The following is a 22,455-nucleotide window of genomic DNA, read 5'->3' as shown; positions in this document are numbered from 1 at the left end:
GGGCTTCTTGGTCTTGGAGCAAGTTGTGTATGAAGCTGGTCCTAAGCTGGCATTGAAGGAGTGGTAGAATTGAGGCCAGAGAGGAGGGGAAGGGATTTGTGCCCACTGGTAAGGCTTTGGGCCTGTTTGTGTTCTGTGTAGACAGACACTATGAAAGAGGGATTCATTTGGGGAGAAATTGCCTAAAGAACTAAAACTGGGGAGGATAGATGACAAATGGCTTTGAATGACATAACCGGATGTGTTTTAGTTTGTCATAGAAACTTAGATTTAGGATAGGATAGTGGAAGATAGAACCAGATTCATGGACAGTGATATTTTCAACAATGAGATACTTTTGAAGAGTTTTTACAGGGGTGTATGTGTGTGTGTGTGGGGGGGGGGTTGAGGGAATTTTTTTCCCCCAAAACTATAAATTTTCAAAATACTCCCATAGTTGTAACACATATTTAGGTCTATTTACTTTATTTATTTTTGGTCTTTTTATGTATTTTAGACTTTTCTCTCATGTAGTTCTCATCATAGCATATCCACAATTATATAGCTTGCCTTCTCCACTTCATAAAGTAAAGCACTTTCCACATATGTAATCTTCTGAAGGTTTTAAGTGAGGCAAGTGTAGTGATTACACAGTCTGTCCAATTTAGGAATGGAAGGTTTTATCAAGGTATACATTTAAATTGTGGGGATTTTATAATATTCGATATTAACTTGACTTACTGTGTATTGGAAATCTGGTGTAGGCTGCATCCAAACATTTCCCTGAAGCTCCCTGATCCATTAGTCACGTGGGAATCTCCTAACTAGTTACTCAGAGCTTCATTGATGGCTTGCTGGGCTTAGTGGATAATACATGATAATACATGTTGCACATGAGGGATCCTCTGTGGACAGGGATGCAGCCTGCAGCCTAGGCAGGACATGAGCCTTGCTGTGGGCTGGCCCTGCAGCTTGGACAAAACACGGAGAAGTCAACTGGCCGCCTGTTGGATTTGTGGGGATTTTGCTGGGATTAACAGAGCTCTGGCTTAATAAATGTGTCTGCTTGCCTAGCAGAGTTAGTAAATGAACCTTAAAATACTTGATTTAATTTAGTGTTGTGCGCTAGACATGGGTGGCCAGTGAAGAACTCAAGAATACCGTGGAATGTTCCTGCTTCGCAAGGAAGGTGAAATCAGCCATGATGTCACAACAGCTGATGAAAAACAAAAGCAATTTGGAAAACAAAATTAGCTTCTGCCAGTTCCCTAGGGTGGAAGCCTGGGGCCTGTTACCTGGGGGCCAAGTGTTCACATTCAACACAGTTTGTTTGCTGTGGCTCAGAGCCCTGACTGGCTGGTGGGATGGCATGCTCCCTCCCACCTCAGATGGCATTCCCTTGTCCTGCAGACTTGCATCCTTGTTTGGTTCCTGGATCTGCTAGGAAAGCAGCCAGATAAAGAGGAGACCAAATCTGCTGGGACAGGAGGAATTCCACTCCTCTCAGAAAGAGATGTCATTGCTGGGCACAGCACCATCACCCAAGCCTAAGATAAGACGAGTGTGCAGAGAAAGGAGAGCGGGGGCCATGTAGACCCCTGAAAGCTGAAGAAGATGACACAGTAGTTGTACAGATTCCCTGAAGAGACAACCATTAGTGGAGAAAAGTATTCTGGGGCTGAGAGCTGGGGAGAGATTAGAGATAGCTGAGGGCAGTAACCAAAATGGAAGGACAATGTGATATAGTTATGGTCAGAGCAATTCATGGGATCATAAAAACAAACAAACAAAAAAACACCACATCAATTATTCCTTTTTTGTTTTGTTTCTCTCCCAACATTTTATTATTAAAAACTTCAAACACAAACTAAAGTTGAAGTGAACATTCACATACCCACCATCTGTATTCTATCATTAACATCTACTGTGCTTGTTTTATCATGTCTGTTTATCTGTCCATCCCTCTCTTCAGCCATCAACCGATCTTAAATTTTGATTTATTTCAGGCACTTACATGCTTTGTCCTAAATGCTTTAGGTGGCAAATCATTAGCTAGAGTCCTTTATTTGTTTATACTTTTTCCCCCAGGTGGGTATGAAATGTATCAACAATGAAATGTACAGATCTGAAGTGTGTAGCTCCTGAGTTCTAACAAAGGCATATACCTGTAACCCAAACTCCTATCAAGATATTAGCATCACTCCCAAAAGTTCTCTCATGCCCCTCGTCAATTCCCACCACAACCCCCAGAACCAGTCACTATTTTTTTCATCATGAATTAGATTTGCCTTTTCTAGAACTTCTTTTAATGTAATCGTACCATGTGAATTCTTTCATATAAGGCTTCTTTCATTTCTTATGGTTTTGGGACTTATCCATACTGTTGTGTATATCAATATTTGTTCTTTTCTGTTCATTATATGCATATACTATGACTTGTTTATTCATTTTCCTATTGATAAATTCTCCTAGGTTCTTTTCAGTTTTGGGCTAGTATGAATGTACTGTTATAAACATTTTCTTTTGTTTGTGGATATTTTCTTTTATCTTGACTAAATCCCCAGGACTTCAATTGCTAAGTCATAAATATGAAATGTTACAACTACTTTGGAAAAAATTATCGCAATTTCTTGTAAAACTGAACTTTTCCTACATCGTTGCACCATTGTACATCCCACCAAAAATGTATGAGGGTTCCAGTTGCTCCACATCCACAATAATATTTGATATTATTATCTTTAAAGAAAATTTAGCCATTGTGTTTGGTATATAGAGGTATCTCATTTTCCTTCCAAAGAATATGACCTAGGTACTGAAGCAGTTGAAGGTATTCTGACAGGTAAGTCATAATGAGTTGACTAGTAGGAACTAGAAACTTTGCCAAAAGCCGTTCATCAATCCTATGTGTTCTGATTTCTGAATGAGTCCTCACAACTTCTAACCCAAACCTTTAATTTAAAAGATAAAGACCTAAGGCACACAGTGGGGACAAATTTTGCCCAAGGCAATTCATTAAAATAGTAACAGAGCCAGAGTATCAAGTCTCTGTTCTTGTTATACTAAAGATGGCAACTCAGTGGCACACATTCTTCCTTTATTCCATGTCAGTGGCTGACATTGCCATGCTGAGCCCAACTTGACTTCAGCTTCCTTCTCAACACAGGACACTAACCAGCCACTGTTGGCCCATGGGAGTTGATTTTCATCACAGAACCTACTTGTACCTCATTTGTTGTTTAATAAGGCCACACCCTTGTGCGTATCATCACAGAGCCATAAGTATGGCGAAGCATGTTTGGGCTCTGGGGTTTACCCTTAGTTAAAATAAAGAGTGTAACTCTTTCAGCACTCACTTCTTTCTTTCATTTAGCAAGCAGAGAAGAAAGGGTGTCAGAAAGCTTAGGGCAATATCTCTAATCCTGTCCAACTCCAGCCATCAGCCTGGTCATAAAATAGAGCAATAGAATATTAAAGTCAAGAAATCAAATTATTGTTTCAGAGGCCCTGTTGAAAATTCTGAGCTAGAAAGGAATTTCAGTCTTGCAGGAGGGACGCTGTCTGAAAGCTGCCTCTCTGAGCCTCTGCAGGGTCCAGGTGCACGGGTGTGCTGTGTGAACACTGGCCGATACCCGCATTTTAAAAGGGAAACTCTACACATCCCCAACTGGCTACATCATTACTCTATCCTATTGTTGTCCTAACACACAGAGAGGAGAGGGGTCTGCTCATCTGCACTTGTGACATCTCTTCATGAGCTGCCTTAGAGAAGCCTCCTACTAATATGTCTTACCTTGCAAACACCAGATAACTCGCGAGGGCACTGGCTTCAAGATAATCACTGAATAATGACTCTTCAGTTGCAGAGTCTGCATTCTCTTCTCTCCAGTAAGCACCTGCTTCTATCAAGATCCTAATTCCCAAGAAAAAAAAATATGCTTATTCTCTTTCTTTATCCTTGACAAGTACCTGTCTGTTATGATCAAGGAAAGAAAACAGAAAAGGGAAAAAGATTAAAAAGTGAGCACAGATATGCATGTTTATATGTTTTCCAACTTATTTAAATTGTTAGAAACGCCTTGCAATGGAAAGCACAGATATGGCCAAACAAAATGTCAATAATATGACCATACATCCAAGTTATATACGGATTCTGCTAGATGTAAGACAATTTGCCAAGGGTGGTTGATACAAAAATAAATAAAATGTGGTCACTTCTCTGAAAAATCTTACAGCCCGATGGAATACAGGATGAAAATATAAGTGACATGGAATATTAGAGGAAAAGAGAAAAGTGATCGCCTATTCCCAGAGTCATTAGGAATAGATTACAAAAGATGCTTCTACTTTGCCCCAGGAGAAGGAATAGAATGACATGCAAAATCCAGGGTGCCCAGTCTTAGCTTCATCTCTCAGAATTAACATTTTACAGTGCATTTCAAGTATATTAATGCTCTTCCTGGATATACAATCACAGTTTTAGAAAGCTGTGCATTTTTTTTTCCTTTTTCAAGCTAGGATCCCTTGGGGATATGCAAATGCTATGCAGATTGGTGACAGTCTGAGATTTACAGGAAAGGAGGGAATCTGATATGCCATAAAGGACTAAATAAGTGTTCCTGCTTCTCTCTTTTAGCCTCTCATCACCTTGGACAGCAGCATTTCCTTCACATTCCTAGCAGAGGGAACCAATACCATCACTGTCCAGGTGGCTGCTGGGAATGCCCTCATCCAGGACACAAAAGATATCGCAGTTCACGGTAAGCCCCGTGATGCCCCCTCCTGCCCAACCAATCCCCTCCATACACCATAGCAGCAATCGCTGACTGCTTTGGAAATGCCCCAGGGCATAGGAAAATTAGGTAGGTCCACAAAAGGTATCCAAACCTACTTCTTACCTTGTTCTTGAATACATACGGAGGTTGTTAGAGAAGCAGATCATGGACAGGCATTTCTTGTCTTCTGTGATGTGTCTGCCTCAAAACCTGACCGTCTCATTAGACAGAGATGTATCATAAGTTGAAGGAATGTTGAGCTAGAAAGACTATCATAGAAGCATCTAGATCTGATGACCTGCCAAGGTATCTCTCACACACATGTGGCATCCATTCTTTGTTAGGATGGGGACCAGTGATTTCAAAAGCTAGAGGAGTCATGGTCCCTGCTCTTGAAGAACTCACAGCTTAGGTACTGAGATGAACTACACATAACTGATGTGTTTTCTTTGTTGTTAGAGATTCTGATCTTTGGCTGCAAAGGCTGAGACTAAGGCTGAGAATAGAAAGACAGAGCAAGGCAGGAGAGTGGTAAATAGGGCCACCATTCTGTTCTCAATCCTGGAGAACCACTCTTAATTATTAAATTTCTTTTAAATCAAATTGTGCTCCTACCACCATCCCACAAACCTCCCACATACCCTAAAAACAGCCACTATACCAGGGTTTTCCAGAAAGTTGTACTGAGTGAGGTATGTGATTCTCTGACTCAGTCTATATTTCTTCCACCTCACCCCAGGTGAGTGCCTTTTCCTACAACTCTGCAAACTTGAGGCTCAGCCTCTCTCATTGGGCACCTGGAAGACTTTAAGTAAATATTTTTATTGGAATGTAACTGGAAGTTTGGGGTTATTAGATGCAAACTATTACATTTAGAATGGATAAACAACAGGGTCCTACTGTATAACACAGGGAACTATATCCAACCTCCAAGGATAAACCATAATGGGAAAGAATATTAAAAAGTATGTATATAACTGAGTTATTTTGCTGTACAGCAGAAATTAACACAACATTGTACATCAACTATACTTCAATTTTAAAAAATGCTTTTAAATACAGAGAAGTGCACAGATCATAAGTGTTTTAACTTCATGAATGATCACAAAGTGGACAGACCTGTGTACCTACCAATCAGATTGAGAAACTGAATGTTACCCACACCCTAGATACAGGGTTTTGACCTGTTTTCTAACCCCCTGAGGCAGTTTTTCTAGCCGGATCCATGGAACTAAGGGAAGGATAAGAAAAAGCTTAATTCTAATCTAGCCCGTTTATTAATGCTTTATTGTTGCCTCTGCATGATACCACCTGCAGCAGCAAAAGTCCCCTTCTTCTGGAGTTTCACAATTTTCTTGCATTTCAGATAATGTTCATTTACAAGAAGAAGTCCTTAAGATTTTAAAAACAAACAAAAATGGTAGGAGCACAAATTTACTTCCAGTCACCAAATGCCACTTTGTTTTAGAAGCCAAGAGACAGGCTGAAAGGAAGGAATTTGAGATGAGGCCACATGAAAGACTGTGCCCTTTCCCTAAAGCACAAAGATCATGGAGTCCCCTTGCCGATCGCACCCTCTCTCAGCCTCACTCACACACGCTCTCTCCTTGCAGAATACTTTCAGTCCCAACTCTTATCATTCTCTCCTAATCTGGATTACCACAATCCTGACATTCCGGAGTGGAGGCAAGATATTGCCAATGTGATCAAGCGGGCTCTGGTGAAAGTAAGTTGGCTTTTTCTTTGCTTAAATGTTTATGAATAAAGAACAAGATGCTCTGGTCCAGAATACATTTTCATGGATGCAAGCCACCATTCCGCAGTTAAGTAAAGATTATTTCTCTGTAAAAAGAGAGAGAGAAAAGAAGAATGGGGGAAGTGAAGGATGGGAAGGAAAGATGGAGAGATTAGGCAGAGAGAGACAGAGACAAAGAATCAATCCAGTGTTCAAGGATGGGAAATTGGCCCCATCTTAATCCTAAATTTTTCTAAGATAGCAAATTGACCCCCTTAATGAAATGATGGCTGGGCCACTCATTGAGTCCTCACTAATATCATTCATTTGGTTGGCTGTTTGCCCACCAAGGTTTGGGTTTCTTTTGTTTGTTTGTTTGCTTTTGTTGTTGTTTTTTTAACCACTCAGTCTTCAAGACTCCCACTGACCATATGTGACCATCAGAAGGCTGCAGGTCAGGAAACAGAGCATGGCAGCAGACTCTGGGGTTATAGAGTTTGCCCAAGGTCATATTTTCCTTAGACAAAGTTGAAAGTTGAAAGGGCTTTGTTAACCCTTTGTTCAGACCTAGGCACTGGACTATAATAGTGAATAAAACATGGTCAATTCAAATGTAGAGATAAGTCTAATATGCAGCTAGTTTTGTGGTAGAGGCATGGCCAGCATTTCAAAAGAGCACAGAGAAAAGTGCAGTTCACTCTGTCCAGGCAAGCTCTGGCTTCGCACACATTTGTGATTCAGTAAATACTTGTGAACTATTAGAATAGTCTTTGGAGGGGATACTTAAACACTGTTTTAAAGGATAAATAGTAGTTAACAAAGAGAGGATGATGTCTTTCAGGTAGAATGAACAGCGTGTGCAAAGCCAGGCTCAGTGGAAAGCACAGCCTATTTGGGACATGGCAGTTTAGTGTAACCAATCTATAGGTTATAAGGGCAGGTGTGGATGATGTTGAGCAGGGATGGATTGGTCAGTTTGTAAAGGGTCTGAGAAGCCAAAAGGGGTTGGACATACATCCTGTAGGCTCTGGTAAGTGTTCTTTCTTTATTATATTGGGTTGGCTAAAAAGTTCGTTTGGGTTTTTCCGTCAGATGTTACAGGAAAACCCGCACGAACTTTTTGGCCAACCCAATATAAGTAAAAATTTCTGATGATAGATTTATGTTTCATACACCCATTCTGGTGGCAATACAGAGGATGGGCTCCAGAGGTGGGACAGTGAATAGTGTAGGGGGAGATTTCACAAAAGGTGACCAGTTAAAAGACTACTGTGATCCTGAAGAGGGATGATTCAAAGGCTACTTAGGCGGTTGAGCAATAGAATTGGTGACTAATAAAATACAGTGTGGATGAGAGGGAGGGAGAAACTTTCAGATTTTAAGAGTAGGAAGGAGAGGGTTTTCCTTGCCATTGATCAAGATGGTGACTGTGTAGGAGAAACATGCTTGGGGAACAGGAATCATTTGGTCTTTTGTATGAATTTGGAGCACGTGAGAAACAACTGGATGAAGATAAGCAAGAGAGTTGAAGATATGGATTGGGGATCAAGTGAGGTTTCCATGGGAGGTAGCAATGTGGGAACTGAGGCTGTGGAGCTCTTTAGATGCCCCCACCCCACCCTGAGAGGGAGAGGGGCCAGGGCAGAGATGGATGCTGATGCTTCCCCAGGCAGAAGAGAAAGATCCAGGGAAGGACACGGAGAAGGAGCTGCCAGGAAGGAAGAAGCACAAATCAAAGAGAATGATATGAGAGCATTCCTGTGGGGAGCTGTCCACAAGAAGAACTTCACCTCACATCTTTTTATAAAGAGATTGTTCCTAGAGAGGGATGAAGATGACATTGGTCTTGTATGTCTTCGACTGTGAAACATCCAGGATTGTGTGGGATTTTGTACGACTGGAGTTAGGTCCCTCCAAGGTCCCTAAGCAAGTGATGCACCCTGAGACCCCTCTTCCCTGGGACACAAGGTCACACCAGCCACAACACTCATAGGCTCATCCCCTTCTCTCAACTGGGTGATTGTCTGACTTCAGTCTGGTCTCTGGGACTTACTTCCCCTGGCTGGTTAGGATAAGGCCATCTTGCCTCCCAGTAGGAAACTGAGGCATCTGGCAAAGCCTCTTTAGGCTGCATGGGGATGCCTCCCCACTTTGGAGGGCTTTTCAGCCTTCTGACTGCCACTTGCTAGTTCTCTGCAGGTTGGCACTCTCTCTTTCCTGCATCACATTCCTGAGCGTTAACTCCAATCTCTAGTTCCAAATAAGAATCAGAGCTGAGCTAATGGGAGACAACCCCTCCACTTCTATTCAATCCAGTGTCTATTCTTTCCTCCGGGTCAGGCATCATTTGAAACAATGAGGTAGCCACAGAGTTCGCCCCCCGCCCCCCTGGAATGTCTGGGCAAACATATAATAAGAAGTTATCAGAGAAAAGAATGTAGCAGACAGACATACTCATATGTTACCATGGACATGATCTAAGTTCCTTTCATGGTAATCTGGAGGTGCTGGGGATGAGAGACTGACACGGAACAGGTTACTGCAGGCGAGATAGTCAGGGTAGACTTCTTGGAGGAGGCAGGTGTTTCAGACAAGTCAAAAACTATATGTCGTATTTGGATTGACAGAAGAAGAAGTTTTGTTCTGGATATAAAGACCTTCCAGAGACACACAGGAAAGAACAGGCCTACTCTTTACACAGGAGAACTCAGAGTTTGTTTTCTTAAGGAAGTTGCCTTCAGACGGAAGCTTACGTTTAGTTTTTATCCAAAAACAATATAATCCTTTTCCTAAACACTCAGGAATAGAAAAATTCTTTCACTACTTCAACATCTTAACAGAACGTTTAGTGCTTTGTTTTATTTTTTATGTTCATTTTTTATTGAGTTGTAACCAAAGAAATGTGAGGTAATAGATCAGAATACAGCTGTCATTAAGTCTTCTTCCACGTTGCCGCACTGTAGTAATTATCATCTTAATGGTAGTATAACCATTATTTACTTAACTTTTTTGAATATTTGAGTCTTTCCCATTTATCTGACATAAATAACGTTCTGAGTGTTTCTTCCTCCATATGGCTTTTCCTATATTTTGGATCATTTCTTTAGGACAAACACTCCAAGTTACAGTTACTGAATGAAGGGTCTGAATATTTTTATGACTTTCCAGTAAGTCTTTTGAAAACGAAATTGGCAATATGTATCAATTGTTAGTGCTGCCAGCAACAGTTGAGGAAACCTCTTAATTGAAGCCTCACCAGTATTAGTTACTGTAAGGTAACAAAAAATCCTGCTTTAGTAAGTGAAAACAAGAGCTGCTTTGCTCTTTTTTTTTAAATTTGCGTTTTCTCATGTTTGTTTATAACTTCTTATTCTTCACTTGCAGCCAGTCTGTTCATGTTTTAGCCAAAAGCTCTAGTCCTCTTAGTGTAGAAAAATGGAAAATATGGGAGGAGCTTTTGCCAATACTGCCAGCAAACAGTAGTTTGAAAATCATTTGTAGTAGTATTTTAGTTTCAGTACAAAGGTATATAAGAGCAGAGGAGGAAGTAAAACGAATAATTCTCTACCTAGCAGTTCGAGGGGAAAACAGAAAAGAAGCCTGGATATATATATGGAAACGGTGCCTTAAATGCTGCATTTAAAAAAATTTATAGTCCATATCCTTGTTATTGACTTGGGGAAGGCTGGCTCCTCCAGGACCCCATTCTTTGGTCTAAACATCTTTGCAGGTAACCAGCATCCCAGAAGAGCAGATCCTAGTTGCCGTGTTCCCTGGCCTCCCCACTTCCGCAGAGCTCTTCATCCTTCCCCCCAAGAACTTGACAGAGAGGAGGAAAGGCAATGAAGGGGACCTGGAACAAGTAAGTGAAAGAAAACTAACTTGGTAGGAGACTTGCCTCCACCTCATGATCTAAGGGGACACAAAGTATTTCCAGCCCAAAAGTGAGATGAGCCCTTTCCTATGGGTCCATCAGACTGTCACTCTTTGTCCAGCACCCAGGGCTTTGGAGAGCCATCATCCTTACCCAGAATAAACACAAATGCATAAACACTGGAGCATTCAGCTACACAGGAAAGAAGAGTACCCTCGAAGTCATTCATTCCAACAGTTGCCATTCCTGCAACTTGCTCATGTCTCCCACCCAGTGACTTGTTCTGGAGAAAAGAGATGGGGGAGATGAAGAGAGGAATTTGAGTTTCCCTATCTATTTCTGGGAAAATGTGCTTCCTGTCTTTAAAGATCCTAGTCAATAGAAGTTCTGCTTCTAGGAAGAAAATGAACTGGTTTTAAACATGTGTCTTTGGAAAGAGATGGATTGCCTCATCTTGCTTTGACGAAGGAAGCAGCATTCCCAAAAGGGATCGTGATTTACTGTCCTTATCAAATGGCATATAGTTCTTGTGATCTGCATACTAGCCTAGAAATGAAGTCAGTGGTGGTCCCATGGTTCTCCTTCTCTTCCTGCTCTTGCTGGGGTCTTAATTGGCCGTGCTTTGCTTTACCCTTCCATGTTCCTGTGATGCTAAGTTAGAAGTAGAAATAAGTGAGAAGGAGGCTGCTAAAAATCAGTGTGAATCAAACACATTTGCTCCCATACGAGTTAATCATTGTACAGATGTCTTCCGCATCCCTCTGCTACTCACCTGGCTGTCACCCCATCCCCACATCCATCCACAGTCCTCTGCGAGCTGCACAGGTGCCATCATGGTCAGTTTCTCTGGAAAATGAAGCGGATCCTTTCATTGCAGGGCTGCATATTGAAATTGGCCAGATATAAATTCAGCTTCTCAATGCATACATCACTTTTACAAGACCCCTTTACTCTGAAATAGCAATGGCATGTGTGAACTATATTTGGAAGCTACAATATCCATCCATTTAGATAAATAGGTAATTACGGTGATGAATAGCAGCTGTGATATTAAGGCGCGTACAGCGAGATAAGAGTTAGGGACAACAGCCTCAGTCTGCCTCAGCTTTCATGTGGGAATTACACAGTGATGAAATCGATGTTACGTGTTCTGAGACTTGCTGGGGAAAAGTAAAGAGGAAGAATTATCCCTAAAAAGGAGGCAGCTTCTCCTTTAATGTTTGCCTCCCATTGTCTCTAAAAGAGAAACAGCAGAGGAGTGGGCTGGGGTGCATGTGCCTGCTTTAATCCTGGCAGGGGCTTCTCTACCCTGTGCATATTGCTTGTTCAGATTAAAGAACTAACGGTTGGTCAGTTGACTTTCTTTCATTGGGACCCACAACAGGTCTCTCTATGGAAAGTTATACAGGCTTAAAAGGCACTGAACTGGGAGTTGAATGGAACCTCTATGTCTGTTGTCAACTCGAATTCACTAGGTGACTGTGGACACGCCTCTCTCTGTTTCACTCTCCTCTCCAGTATAAGCGAATAATATCAGCTGTGTGCTTAGCTTCACAAGGCTCTAGGGGCTGGGAGAACCAAATGGATAAAAATGTTCCAAAATCCTGTCCTCTGAGTGAACATAGTCATTTTTTGCCTATTGACCCTGGTTTCTTATTCCATGAGGGAGCACCGTCACATGACATTTCTTCCCATGCAGCCTCTCTCTCTCTTTCTCTCTCTCTTTTTTTCCTCCCCAGATTGTAGAGACGCTGTTTAATGCTCTAAACCAAAATTTGGTCCAGTTTGAGCTGAAGCCAGGGATTCAAGTCATTGTGTATGTCACACAGCTGACTTTAGGTGAGTGCCTGTTGGGATTCGTGGGGTGGGGATGGGGGGATGAGTATGGTGCTCTGATATCCTGGAGAGAAAAGGGAGGAGATAGTTACCAAACACTTTTCCATAAATGCCCGTAAATGGCTTTGTGTGGTGATGGCAAAGAAAGATCAATCACATCTTTCTGGAGGCTTCCTGTTAAGGTGGCAAGAAGACTTCCTTAGAAGCGGCTTTGCTATTGAATTCCTGGATGATCTTGGGGAAAAACCTACAATTTCTTTGGGCTTTGGACTTTATTATGTTTTTTATCTATAACAGTTGGGGTTATATGAGGTAGTCCTCAGGCTTTCTTAATTTCTATGATTCTCTGATTCAGTGAATCTTGGTTGGAAGACTAGATCAAATAACCTTAAAACTGTCTTTGATTTATAATGTGTAACTCTTAAATAGAAAAAGTGACCAGCTCTAGGTGGTTGATTTGTGAAAGGAATAAAAAAAGGCATGTCCCATTGGGCATCCACCTCTGGCTCTCTGGAAAAGCCTATGTGCTAAACGTTTCTAATTAATAAAAACTTTTCAGATGAGGAGATTCCAAATGTACCCATCCAGCAGTGTTTTACCACAACCGTATAGAGGAAGAGATTGAAACACTCCATCAGTGTTTAATCCAGAGTTCCCCATGGGCCACCTATAATCATGTTGACAGGCAATTGGGCTGTCTAAGAGAAAGAACATTCAAGCCCTATTCCTACTCCCCTTAGCTGCGTACAGTTTACACAAGGAGCAGCAAGTTTCCCCAGGCAGAGCAGATCCCTAAGAAGCTGTAGATCAGGGGTACCATTCTCATCATTGAAGCCAAGCTCCCTCTGCCCAGATAGCATGCAGGACAATTGGAGGCTGGATATAAGGATGGAGACCAGCTGGCTTCCTTTCTCCAATGGATACTCCCTCCAGCTAATAGCTTCCAAGTGAGCAAGTCTGTTCTTTCTTCCTAGCTCCACTGGTGGACTCCAGTGCTGGGCACAGCAGCTCGGCCATGCTTATGCTCTTGTCAGTGGTGTTTGTCGGCCTGGCTGTGTTTTTGATCTACAAATTTAAAAGGTATGTACTACCATCACTCAGTTTTAATTGTGGGGCTAGATGCATGGGAGCTGATTCCTCCTGTAACCGACATTCCTAAACTCATCCTAAATAGGTGATGTTAACTGTCCCTGAAGCTCTGCTTGACATTGGTGGAGAACGGGAATGGTTTAGGGTCAGGGAATAAAGGAGCTTAAGAATCTGAACTCTCTCCAGTTTATAATTATGTTGAGTTAGGAAAATGAGGGGTAGCCTATGAAATCAGTTAATTCTCTTCAAGAGAAGTTTGAGGGGTTTTCAAACCTCACCTAAGTTTCTAAAGTAAGGTCTCAAATATTTAAGAGATCTTTTTCTACAGTTTACTACCCATTCAGGGTGGTTAAGTGGAGAAAATGCAGCTGAAATATGGTTATGCATATATGCACACACACATATTTTCTTATCTTGTATTACTGATATCCAACATCTCTGTTTAAATTTGCATGCCAAAATATACAATTTTATACTCCTCCCTATTTTTCCTGTTTCTAGAGGGAAATTGATCAGGAAAACCAAACCCCACATGTATTCAAAAGTTACTTTTGAAGGCCAGAGGCAGGGTGATGTAATAGGATACTTATTAAAAACAAGAAATTGAAATCAATAACTCTGTACCATTATTTGAATAATGTAATACATCTACCAAGAGATATGCTGGTTAAGAGTATGAACTCGAAAATCAGACCCAATTTTAACTTTCAGCACTTGCAACCTTAGGCAATTGAATTTGCCTCTCTAAGCCCTCATTTCCTAATGTGTAAAATGGAAAAACAATAATACTTTGTAGGTTTGCTATATGTTTTCAAGGTAATAATATCTATATCTAGTACATAATAAAAAATCACAAAAGCTAAGCTGCTATAAATAACATGCCTCCCAAAGGCTTCTCCTGTATTACAAATTGGCACATAGTAGGGCTCAGATGTATCAGTGGCATAGAAATGTGCTTCATAGGAAGCCTGGGTAAAGTAAAAATATCATTAATTATTGTCAGATGAGTTTTGAAAGTATAACTTGGTCCTGGGAGTTTTTCTAGACGCTAAAGGTAATGCTTTTAGATTTTGGAAGGTATCAGTGGTAAAGGTGCTTCACTCTACCTCCCCCACCCCCAGCCCCCATCAGCTCTCCTCTAGTGGATTTCTCAGGCTTAAAAACACCAGTTTTACTCAATAGACATCTCAGCATTAGCCAGAACAGCAGGAATTCTTAAACACTCTCCACTAGAAGGACAGAGTGGGGTTTACCTTTCTATTCAATTTATAGACCAGTTATGTGAGTTCACATCCTCTTGGATCAAGATGGGTCAACCCACCTGCCATGTTCCCTTTGAAGAAGGGGAAAAGCCTTCATATCCAATGAGCAAGCAAAGATTCAGTATAGAAACAGTCTGGTCCAAGCAACACACATTTATGGGTATACTTCAGTTACACACAAAGCACACTTTTGTTCATTCAAGGATTTGGTTGTGGGGAAGCCTGGTGGTTGCTGGGACTTGAAGATCAATGAACCCAAATGTATCACCTTCTGGCTCCTAGACCTGCATGCTCACTGAGGGCCAGGGCCAATAGAAGTCCTGCAAAGAGGTATTTGTGTCAGGTGTCTCCAAATTAAGTCAGATCTGCCCTGTGACTTAGAAAGTTTTCTGCTCTCTTGTAAATGTTGCTAAACTCCATAGATAGTCAACTTACTAATGTCATCATCTCTTAATGTGCAGACTTTAATACTTGAATCTGTGCCAGTTAATGGCATCTCTGAATTATTCTACCTCTATTGTCTCCAAATATCAGCCAACCCTTTCTATGTCCCTAACAGGGAATCAGGATACAGGAAACAAATACTAGTCAAACTGGATAAACGGTTTGAGTCAAGAGTAACCAATCAGGCTTCCCTGGTGGTGCAGTGGTTGAGAGTCTGCCTGCCGATGCAGGGGACACAGGTTCATGCCCCAGTCCGGGAAGATCCCACATGCCACGGAGCAGCTAGGCCTGTGAGCCATGGCCGCTGAGCCTGCACGTCTGGAGCCTGTGCTCCGCAACGGGAGAGGCCACAACAGTGGGAGGCCCGTGTACCACAAAAAAAGAAAAAGAAAAAAGAAAAAGAGTAACCAATCATCAGTTACCTCTTCTCTTCCAGTCATCTTTTCTGGACGTTTTCCTCCCGGTGCCCAAGCCCTTTGGCTGAGGTCCTTTTGGATCTCCCTTTGTTTCTTTGGTCTCCTTTCCCTCCTCACCACCTGGAACTCCAGTGATGGCTGTATGGAGGGTGCATAGCTTGCTGACAAGTAAAGGTCAGGTTCTTATCCATGATTCCTAGAGTCTCCTCTGCTTCTTTCATTTCTGTCCAATAGAACTTTCTGCAAAGATGAAAACACTCCATAATCTATACTGTCCAATACAGTAGCCACTGGTATGGTGGAAAAACTGAATTTTTAATTTTATTTAACTTCAATTAATTCAAATCTAAATAGCTACAGCTGACTAGTAAACACTTTGATGGCACAGGCTAGGGAAAGGGTAATTCTGTTTCTGTTTCCAGATCACTGGCTGTGCTGTTTTCAAACCCCAAAACTTTCTCTCTACCATCTCCAGCATTAATTCATTAAGCCATTAATTTATTCAGTGAACATTTATTGAGCACCTGCTGTGTGCCAGGCACTGAAAACAATCTCAGTGTCCCAAGTAGTCACTTAATAGAGGACGAATAGAATTATTTAAAGGAATCTTGGGGATCATGGTAACTCTATTCTCCTTCCTCTGTTAAGTGACCACATTTGATCTTATTCTTGGATAGTGACTGCTATTTTGTGATGTCTTAGGCAATATAATTAAAAATCATTTTGAGATGGCTTTTATTTTCTGAAAACTCTTCCTAACAAGACCTTCTTTCTGTACTATAGATTTGTTTTTTCTTATTATCCAAGAAAACTTTTGAAATTTTATATTTCTTCCAGTCTTTTTTCAGTAAGGCTTTCATCACAGTGCGAAGCCTACTTTGCTTTCTCTAAATTCCTCCCACGGACTTCTAATACTTAATCATAGTTGGAACAAACAAATAAAAACTGAAATTTATATAGGTGACTTGGATTGATCCATCTTACTCCTCTTATTAAAATTTACATGAGGGCTTCCCTGGTGGCACAGTGGTTGAGAGTCCGCCTGCCGATGCAGGGGACGCGGGTTCGCCCCTGTCTGGGAAGATCCCACATGCCGCGGAGTGGCTGGGCCCATGAGCCATGGCCGCTGAGCCTGCATGTCCGGAGCCTGTGCTCCGCAATGGGAGAGGCCACAGCAGTGAGAGGCCCACGTACCACAAAAAAAAAAAAAAAAAAATTTACATGAATGTATAGCCCAAGACATGCCTCTAAATCTCATTTCCCACCTTTCTTATCTGCAAAAGCAGGGTTTAGTCTTGACTTTTTGTCTCAACGGTCCTACAAGTGGATGCGTTAAGAAATAAAAAGCAATTTGAAAAAAATTTTAAATGCTGCAAGTTGTGACATAAAATTCGTTCCCTTCCAACCATCTATTAAAAATATTGAAAAAATATGCCCGTTTTCAGAGATTAAAATAAAGTGAACAGTCTTTATAAGGGCAAATTTATCCAAATCCTCACAGGTATCAATCATTAAAAAAGCAGGAAAGGGGAGGCAGTGACCTCTGGCTACAGCTCTGAAGTACCCAGACTTGTGTGATCAGGAATGGTTTGACTGCCCCCAGCACCTAATAAATATTACAGTTGATCCCAATGTTCATGAGTAATATGTACTTTTATGACTAGAAGAAATCTAAGTCGTTTGGCTGCCTTTCTGTTTAGATAAGAAGAAAGTAAGGGCCAGCATGAAATTTTAATTACACACATTTAGAGAGCCTGTGGTTTGCTGCCTCACATAGAATCTCTTCACTTAAGGTTCTTGTAAATTATAGTAAGCTGGTTTAGACCAGTAGGAGTCAGGAGGATACCTCCCTTAATGTATGGAACAAACCATTAAAAACATGAAAACTGGACATAAATGAAAAGTAGAAACTGTCCATGTTTTAAACATCTTTTGGGATCTTTCCTTCCAAATTAGCTATGGAAGACCTTATTAAATGCCTCACATTCTACCTCATTGTGGGGTTAGAGTAGGGAAGGGAATGTAGATGCTTGAAAATACCACTGGTTGGCACTAGGGCAACAGAGTGATTCTGCACAGAATGTTCTGGTTTGGGGTAGGTGTCAGATGTCTCAGGTCTTAATAACATCTATGCCAGTAATCAGCTTCATGAAATGTCTGGACTTCAGACCAATTTCCCCCTCATTTAATGAGGTAAGAGAGGGCTCTTCTACCTGTAAAATTCTAAGATAAAAGTGTGGTCTTTTTGTTTGAGAACATAATATATGAAAATAAAAAGAGCATAGGCTTTGAGGTCATTTATTCATTTATTTGACAAATACTGAACGTAAACCACACGCCAAGCACTGTGCTAAGTTAAGCGTAGAGCAGTGAAAATGGAAAATGTAGACCTTGCAGACATGGGGCTTTTTGTGGGAGAGAAAGACAGACAGAAAACAAGTCCACACACATAGCCTATTCCATCACCCTAAACCAACACCCTATTCGTTTCTTTCATAGACACCATCCCATAATTACATATTTATGATGGGAGAGAGTGGGTGGTCAGGAGAGGCCTCTCAGAAGTGACATGTAAGCCAAATTCTGAAGGACAAGAAAGACACCGTCACGAGAAGAGTAGAAGGAGGTATATTACAGAGGGAACAGTTGATTCAAACCTCGTCCCCAAGGTGGGGACGAGTCTGATGTATCAGAATCTTGAAACTCAAAAGTTTGGGTTTCAGACCAGCAGCATCAGTACCACCTGGGTACTAGGCAGAAATGCAGAATTTCAACCCATCCAGTTCAGGCCTATAGAGTAACAAATGCATTTTAACAAGAACCTGGTGAGGCATAAGCATATTGAAGTTTGAGAAGCGCAGGATTAGAAGAAGTCAAAGGAGGCTACAGAAGCTGGAACACAGTGGGTCAGGAGATAATGGAGATGGGTCAGGAGATGAATACTCCAGGCAGATTTTAGTTTGAACCTACCTGCTCCTCCAACCTCAAGTCTGTCTGCCTTGTTTCCAAACCTCCTACCTTTGTGTCTTTGAAGGAAGTTATTTAGCTTCTCTTAATCCTTGCCTTAATCCTCTCCACACTCCTAAAAGAAAGCTGTTGTTATTCCTATTGAACAGATGAGGAAACTGACTATGGAAGTATTTAAGACACTTGGCCCATGGATGGTGTTCTAAAAATGGTAGCAATGGCTATAAGTCTTTTATTTCTTGGCTATTCATAAAGATAACCAGTGTGAATTGATGAAACTGATACAAACTTAGAAAAAGCTGTCTTTTCACTATGATACAACCTTATGAGTCTCAAAGTCCAGCTCCTTTGTAAACGTAATAACTGGTAAATGTTTTAAGGGTTTTAGTGCACACTTGGTTGATAGCATTGCCCTTCTGTTTACACCTGCTGGTTTTGTGCCTCAGAAGAAGGTGCATGCCTCTGAGAGTTCTGTGGGTTACATCTCCCCTGGGCACCCGGGCCCCTCCTTGTGTTCATTGGCCTCATGGGGACAGTATCTGGGTGGCCAGCCCCTTTCCCTGACATTGGTCCTGTAAATAGCTTCTTCCTCCACTGTATCACCCAGGATTTCCCAGTTGCCCCAGTCGGACATGCCCCGTGATCGTAATCTGATTTTGCTCTGCCCGTGTAGGAAAATCCCCTGGATTAACATCTATGCTCAAGTCCAACACGACAAGGAACAGGAGATGATTGGGTCAGTGAGCCAAAGTGAAAACGCCCCCAAAATCACACTCAGTGACTTCACCGAGCCCGAGGAACTGCTGGACAAAGAGCTGGACACCCGGGTCATAGGTATGTGTGCTGGTGTCACCAGGCTCCTGAGTCCTGTCCTCCAGACCCTGAGTCAGCCAGCCCATGTGGCCTGTCCTTCAGGTAGGACTAGTCTGGAGGGTGGGGGAGAAAACAGTTGGCTATGGCGACATAATCATGTTTTAAAGTGTCCGCCACCTCTGACCACATGAAATTGGTGGAACTTTTTTCTCTTAGAAGTAGATCAAGATCAAAAGTGCTGGAGTCTGAGTGGGAGAGGGATGAGGCCAACTATTACTGTTGGACTTTATTTTTTCTATAAAGCAAAAGCATTATATGTCCCAATAATCACGTGAATAGGCACTCTGCCATCAGATAGCCCTGGATTCATTTTTTTGCTCTACCAATCTTCTAGCTCTGGTACCTCTCTGTGTCTCATATTCCTCATCTGTGAAATGGGAATAATAGTATCTGCCTTCTAAAATTGTTGTGATCATGAAATGATATATATCATTAGCACAGTGTCTGCCACGTAATACGTGTTCAATACCTGTTGGCTATCAGTATTGTGATCAGCAGAGTATAAGATGGTAAGGTATTGCTCCTACCTTGTGTGCTGGGGTGGGAGATGGCAAACGTTAAACATAGGTAAGATAAGCCAGTGAACTGATAGCATAGACTACCCAGGTGCCCTATTTCATAAGCACACATTAAGGTGGCTTGGTATTTAGCAATAAATAAAGCACAGACCCACGCCCTAGTGACAGGTACATCCTTACCTCCCTCTGTCTTCTCTCCCCTGCAGGAGGCATTGCCACCATTGCAAACAGCGAAAGCACAAAGGAGATCCCCAACTGCACTAGTGTTTAATACCAACAAGCCACGTGGTCAACCATCTTTCTGACTTTTTATTTTTGATGGTTCCTATTACTCTTATTATGGAACAATGAAAATGTCTTTTTTACCTTTTGTTTACCAAGGGCCCCTTCATATATAGCAGGCAGATGCTTAGTTCTGGGAGGCGAAGGCATTCATAACTGATTAAAATGAGACACAAAGAATAAATGGCTGTATTTGTGCTAAGGGCAAAGGATGCATCTTCCCATGGCTTTCTTGCTTCATTCTGCCATTGATGGTGCAAGGAATCTTGTTTTCCTTGCAGTCTTTCTTTCTTTTTATTTTTTAAGTTGGGTTGGCTTTCCACTAACCTCCCATCCTCCCCCACGCCACAAGCCCAAATCACCAGTACCCGCCTCCTCCCTCCCAGCACGCACCTAAAACGTAAACCATTTCCCAGTTAGGTCTGCAGGAGGAAGGTTGGTGGGGAGTGAGTGTAGCTGCAGGAGGCGTGCACACCTATCGGAAGAGGCCCTGCCCCGTGCATGTCCATTGCAAGCTGCAGATGGCTTATTGTATATAGTTACAATGTAAGTAGCTCTTTATTTCCTGAGAAATAATTTAATGTTTAGTAAAAAAGAAAACAGAAAAAAGAAAGATGCGTCTGTTGGCTTATGCACCCACCTTCAGAGCTGACCCACCCCCAGGCCTGCTTGACGCTGGTTTCTGGATGCTCTCCAGTTGTCTGTCACACTTATCTCTTGCATCTCTGTGTCCCTGCCATCGCTGGTTTCTATTTCTGTATATAAAGGAGGGAGGGGGAGGGCTTCTTTGAAACACCTAGCAAAGGAAGGACGAGAGTGACATCATAGAACCTGGGTTTTTTTTTTTTGTCCCATCCGTGATGTGAAAGAAGTTGCCAGATGAAGCCCACTACAGACTTCAAACTGAAACCCAGATGGGGAAACAAGGCTTCCCCTCCAAAAGGATGAGGTTGAGGATAGCTATCAGCCTGAGGTTTTCTCCAAAAAACCCAGGCAGTGGATCTAAAAAGATGACATTCTGTTTTCTGGTTGGATTCCTTGGAATTGAATAATGCTTATGGGGAATTCTCTGGCTATTCTTACCCCAGAAAAATCCCTTGGGCACTAGGTCAAGCCCAGTGAGTGCCTCAGCCTGGGAGAAGTTAGAGGTGGGAGGGAGCTGGCCTTCGTAGAATCCTGTGACCGTGCAAACCCTGCAGACCCCAGAGGGGTGTAGCCTTTAATGATCTTAGTCAAAGTTGATTCTCGCAAAGCTGTGCCGCTTGCTTGTCAGACGTACACAAGTACACAACTTCCTTAAAGTCAAATGTCTACCTTCAGTTCCCTGAAGGCAGTTCTTGCATCTGGGGCGAGTGACTTTCAAAGCCAGTGTTCTCTTTTCCTGCACCCCAGCCCCTTCACACGGTTCATGTGTCAGTTTTTTTTAGGAGGGTCATTTTAAGCCATGCTGTAAGCATTGTTTTCTTTTCAGGATCAGCCTGAGCGTACTTGTTTTATAAAACTGATATACTGTATATATATATATATGGGAGAAAAGGCTGAATTTTTTACCTGTTCATTTTTGTGGGATATTGTTCACATCCTTCTCTCTGAGACCCTGAGAGAATATGACCTTGAGAAATCGGACTGGCTACATCATAGATCAGAATTAGGAATATTTCTAAAGATCTTGCTTTTTCGTTTCAAGGGTTAAATGGGGCAGACAATTGCAATACTTGTACTAAACACTGGAATACAAATGCATGAGTCATATCTATATATACAGTATATGTACATATACTGTTCTTGGTTTTATCGTTCCATTTGAATATTTCTACTGTAAAAAAAAAGACAGTGGTTTTGAAATTGTTGAAAATAAATGTATTTTTGTACATCAAAGCTATATACCTGGCTGAGAGTTCTCTCTTTGGGCAGTTGACTTGATCTGTTGTATTATTTGACTATTGCTGCAATAATGCTCCATGGGAGAAAAAAAAAAGACGACTAGCTTATGACAACATATATTGATGTTTTGCTTGTGAGTCTTCAGGTTGGCTGTGATTTGGATGAGCTCGGTTGGGACTGACCAGGTTCTCCTGGGCTAGTTTGGATGCAGGCTTCAGTTGTTTTAAGTCTGCTCCATGAGTTGTCATCATTCTGAGACCAGCAGCTACCCAGGGCATGTTATTTTCATGGTGGATTACAGAATTCCAAGTGAGGCCAGCACCATACTCTATCCTCCAAGGCCTTGGATCAAAATGGCCCCTCTGTTTACTGTCACTGATGTTCCATTAACTAAAGAAAACCATATGGCCACGTTCAACATCAGTGAGCTAGGGAAATAGACTCCGGTGTAAAACATTACTAAATTACATGGCAAAAGGTGTGGATATATAATTCCAGTCTATGGAGGGTAAGAAGAATTGAGG

At 41.8% G+C, this 22,455-nt stretch overlaps 1 protein-coding gene across 1 annotated transcript in view; it reads left to right on the top strand.

Annotated features, from left to right (window-relative positions):
* SORCS3 (sortilin related VPS10 domain containing receptor 3) overlaps positions 1–20,036 on the top strand; it is a 626,549-nt gene extending 606,513 nt beyond the window's left edge. The window contains exons 21-27 of the mRNA XM_060103648.1: positions 4,613–4,736; positions 6,365–6,477; positions 10,217–10,348; positions 12,100–12,199; positions 13,171–13,276; positions 19,048–19,208; positions 19,972–20,036. Coding sequence (XP_059959631.1) covers positions 4,613–4,736; positions 6,365–6,477; positions 10,217–10,348; positions 12,100–12,199; positions 13,171–13,276; positions 19,048–19,208; positions 19,972–20,036 — 801 coding nt within the window. The remainder of the gene's footprint in view (positions 1–4,612; positions 4,737–6,364; positions 6,478–10,216; positions 10,349–12,099; positions 12,200–13,170; positions 13,277–19,047; positions 19,209–19,971) is intronic.
* The last annotated feature ends 2,419 nt before the right edge of the window (positions 20,037–22,455 follow it).

This window comes from Mesoplodon densirostris, chromosome 1, assembly GCF_025265405.1.
Source record: "Mesoplodon densirostris isolate mMesDen1 chromosome 1, mMesDen1 primary haplotype, whole genome shotgun sequence".
In the NCBI taxonomy this organism is placed as follows: domain Eukaryota; kingdom Metazoa; phylum Chordata; class Mammalia; order Artiodactyla; family Ziphiidae; genus Mesoplodon; species Mesoplodon densirostris.
Note: the sequence above shows the minus strand (reverse complement) of the source record. Positions and strands in the feature narration are given on the sequence as shown.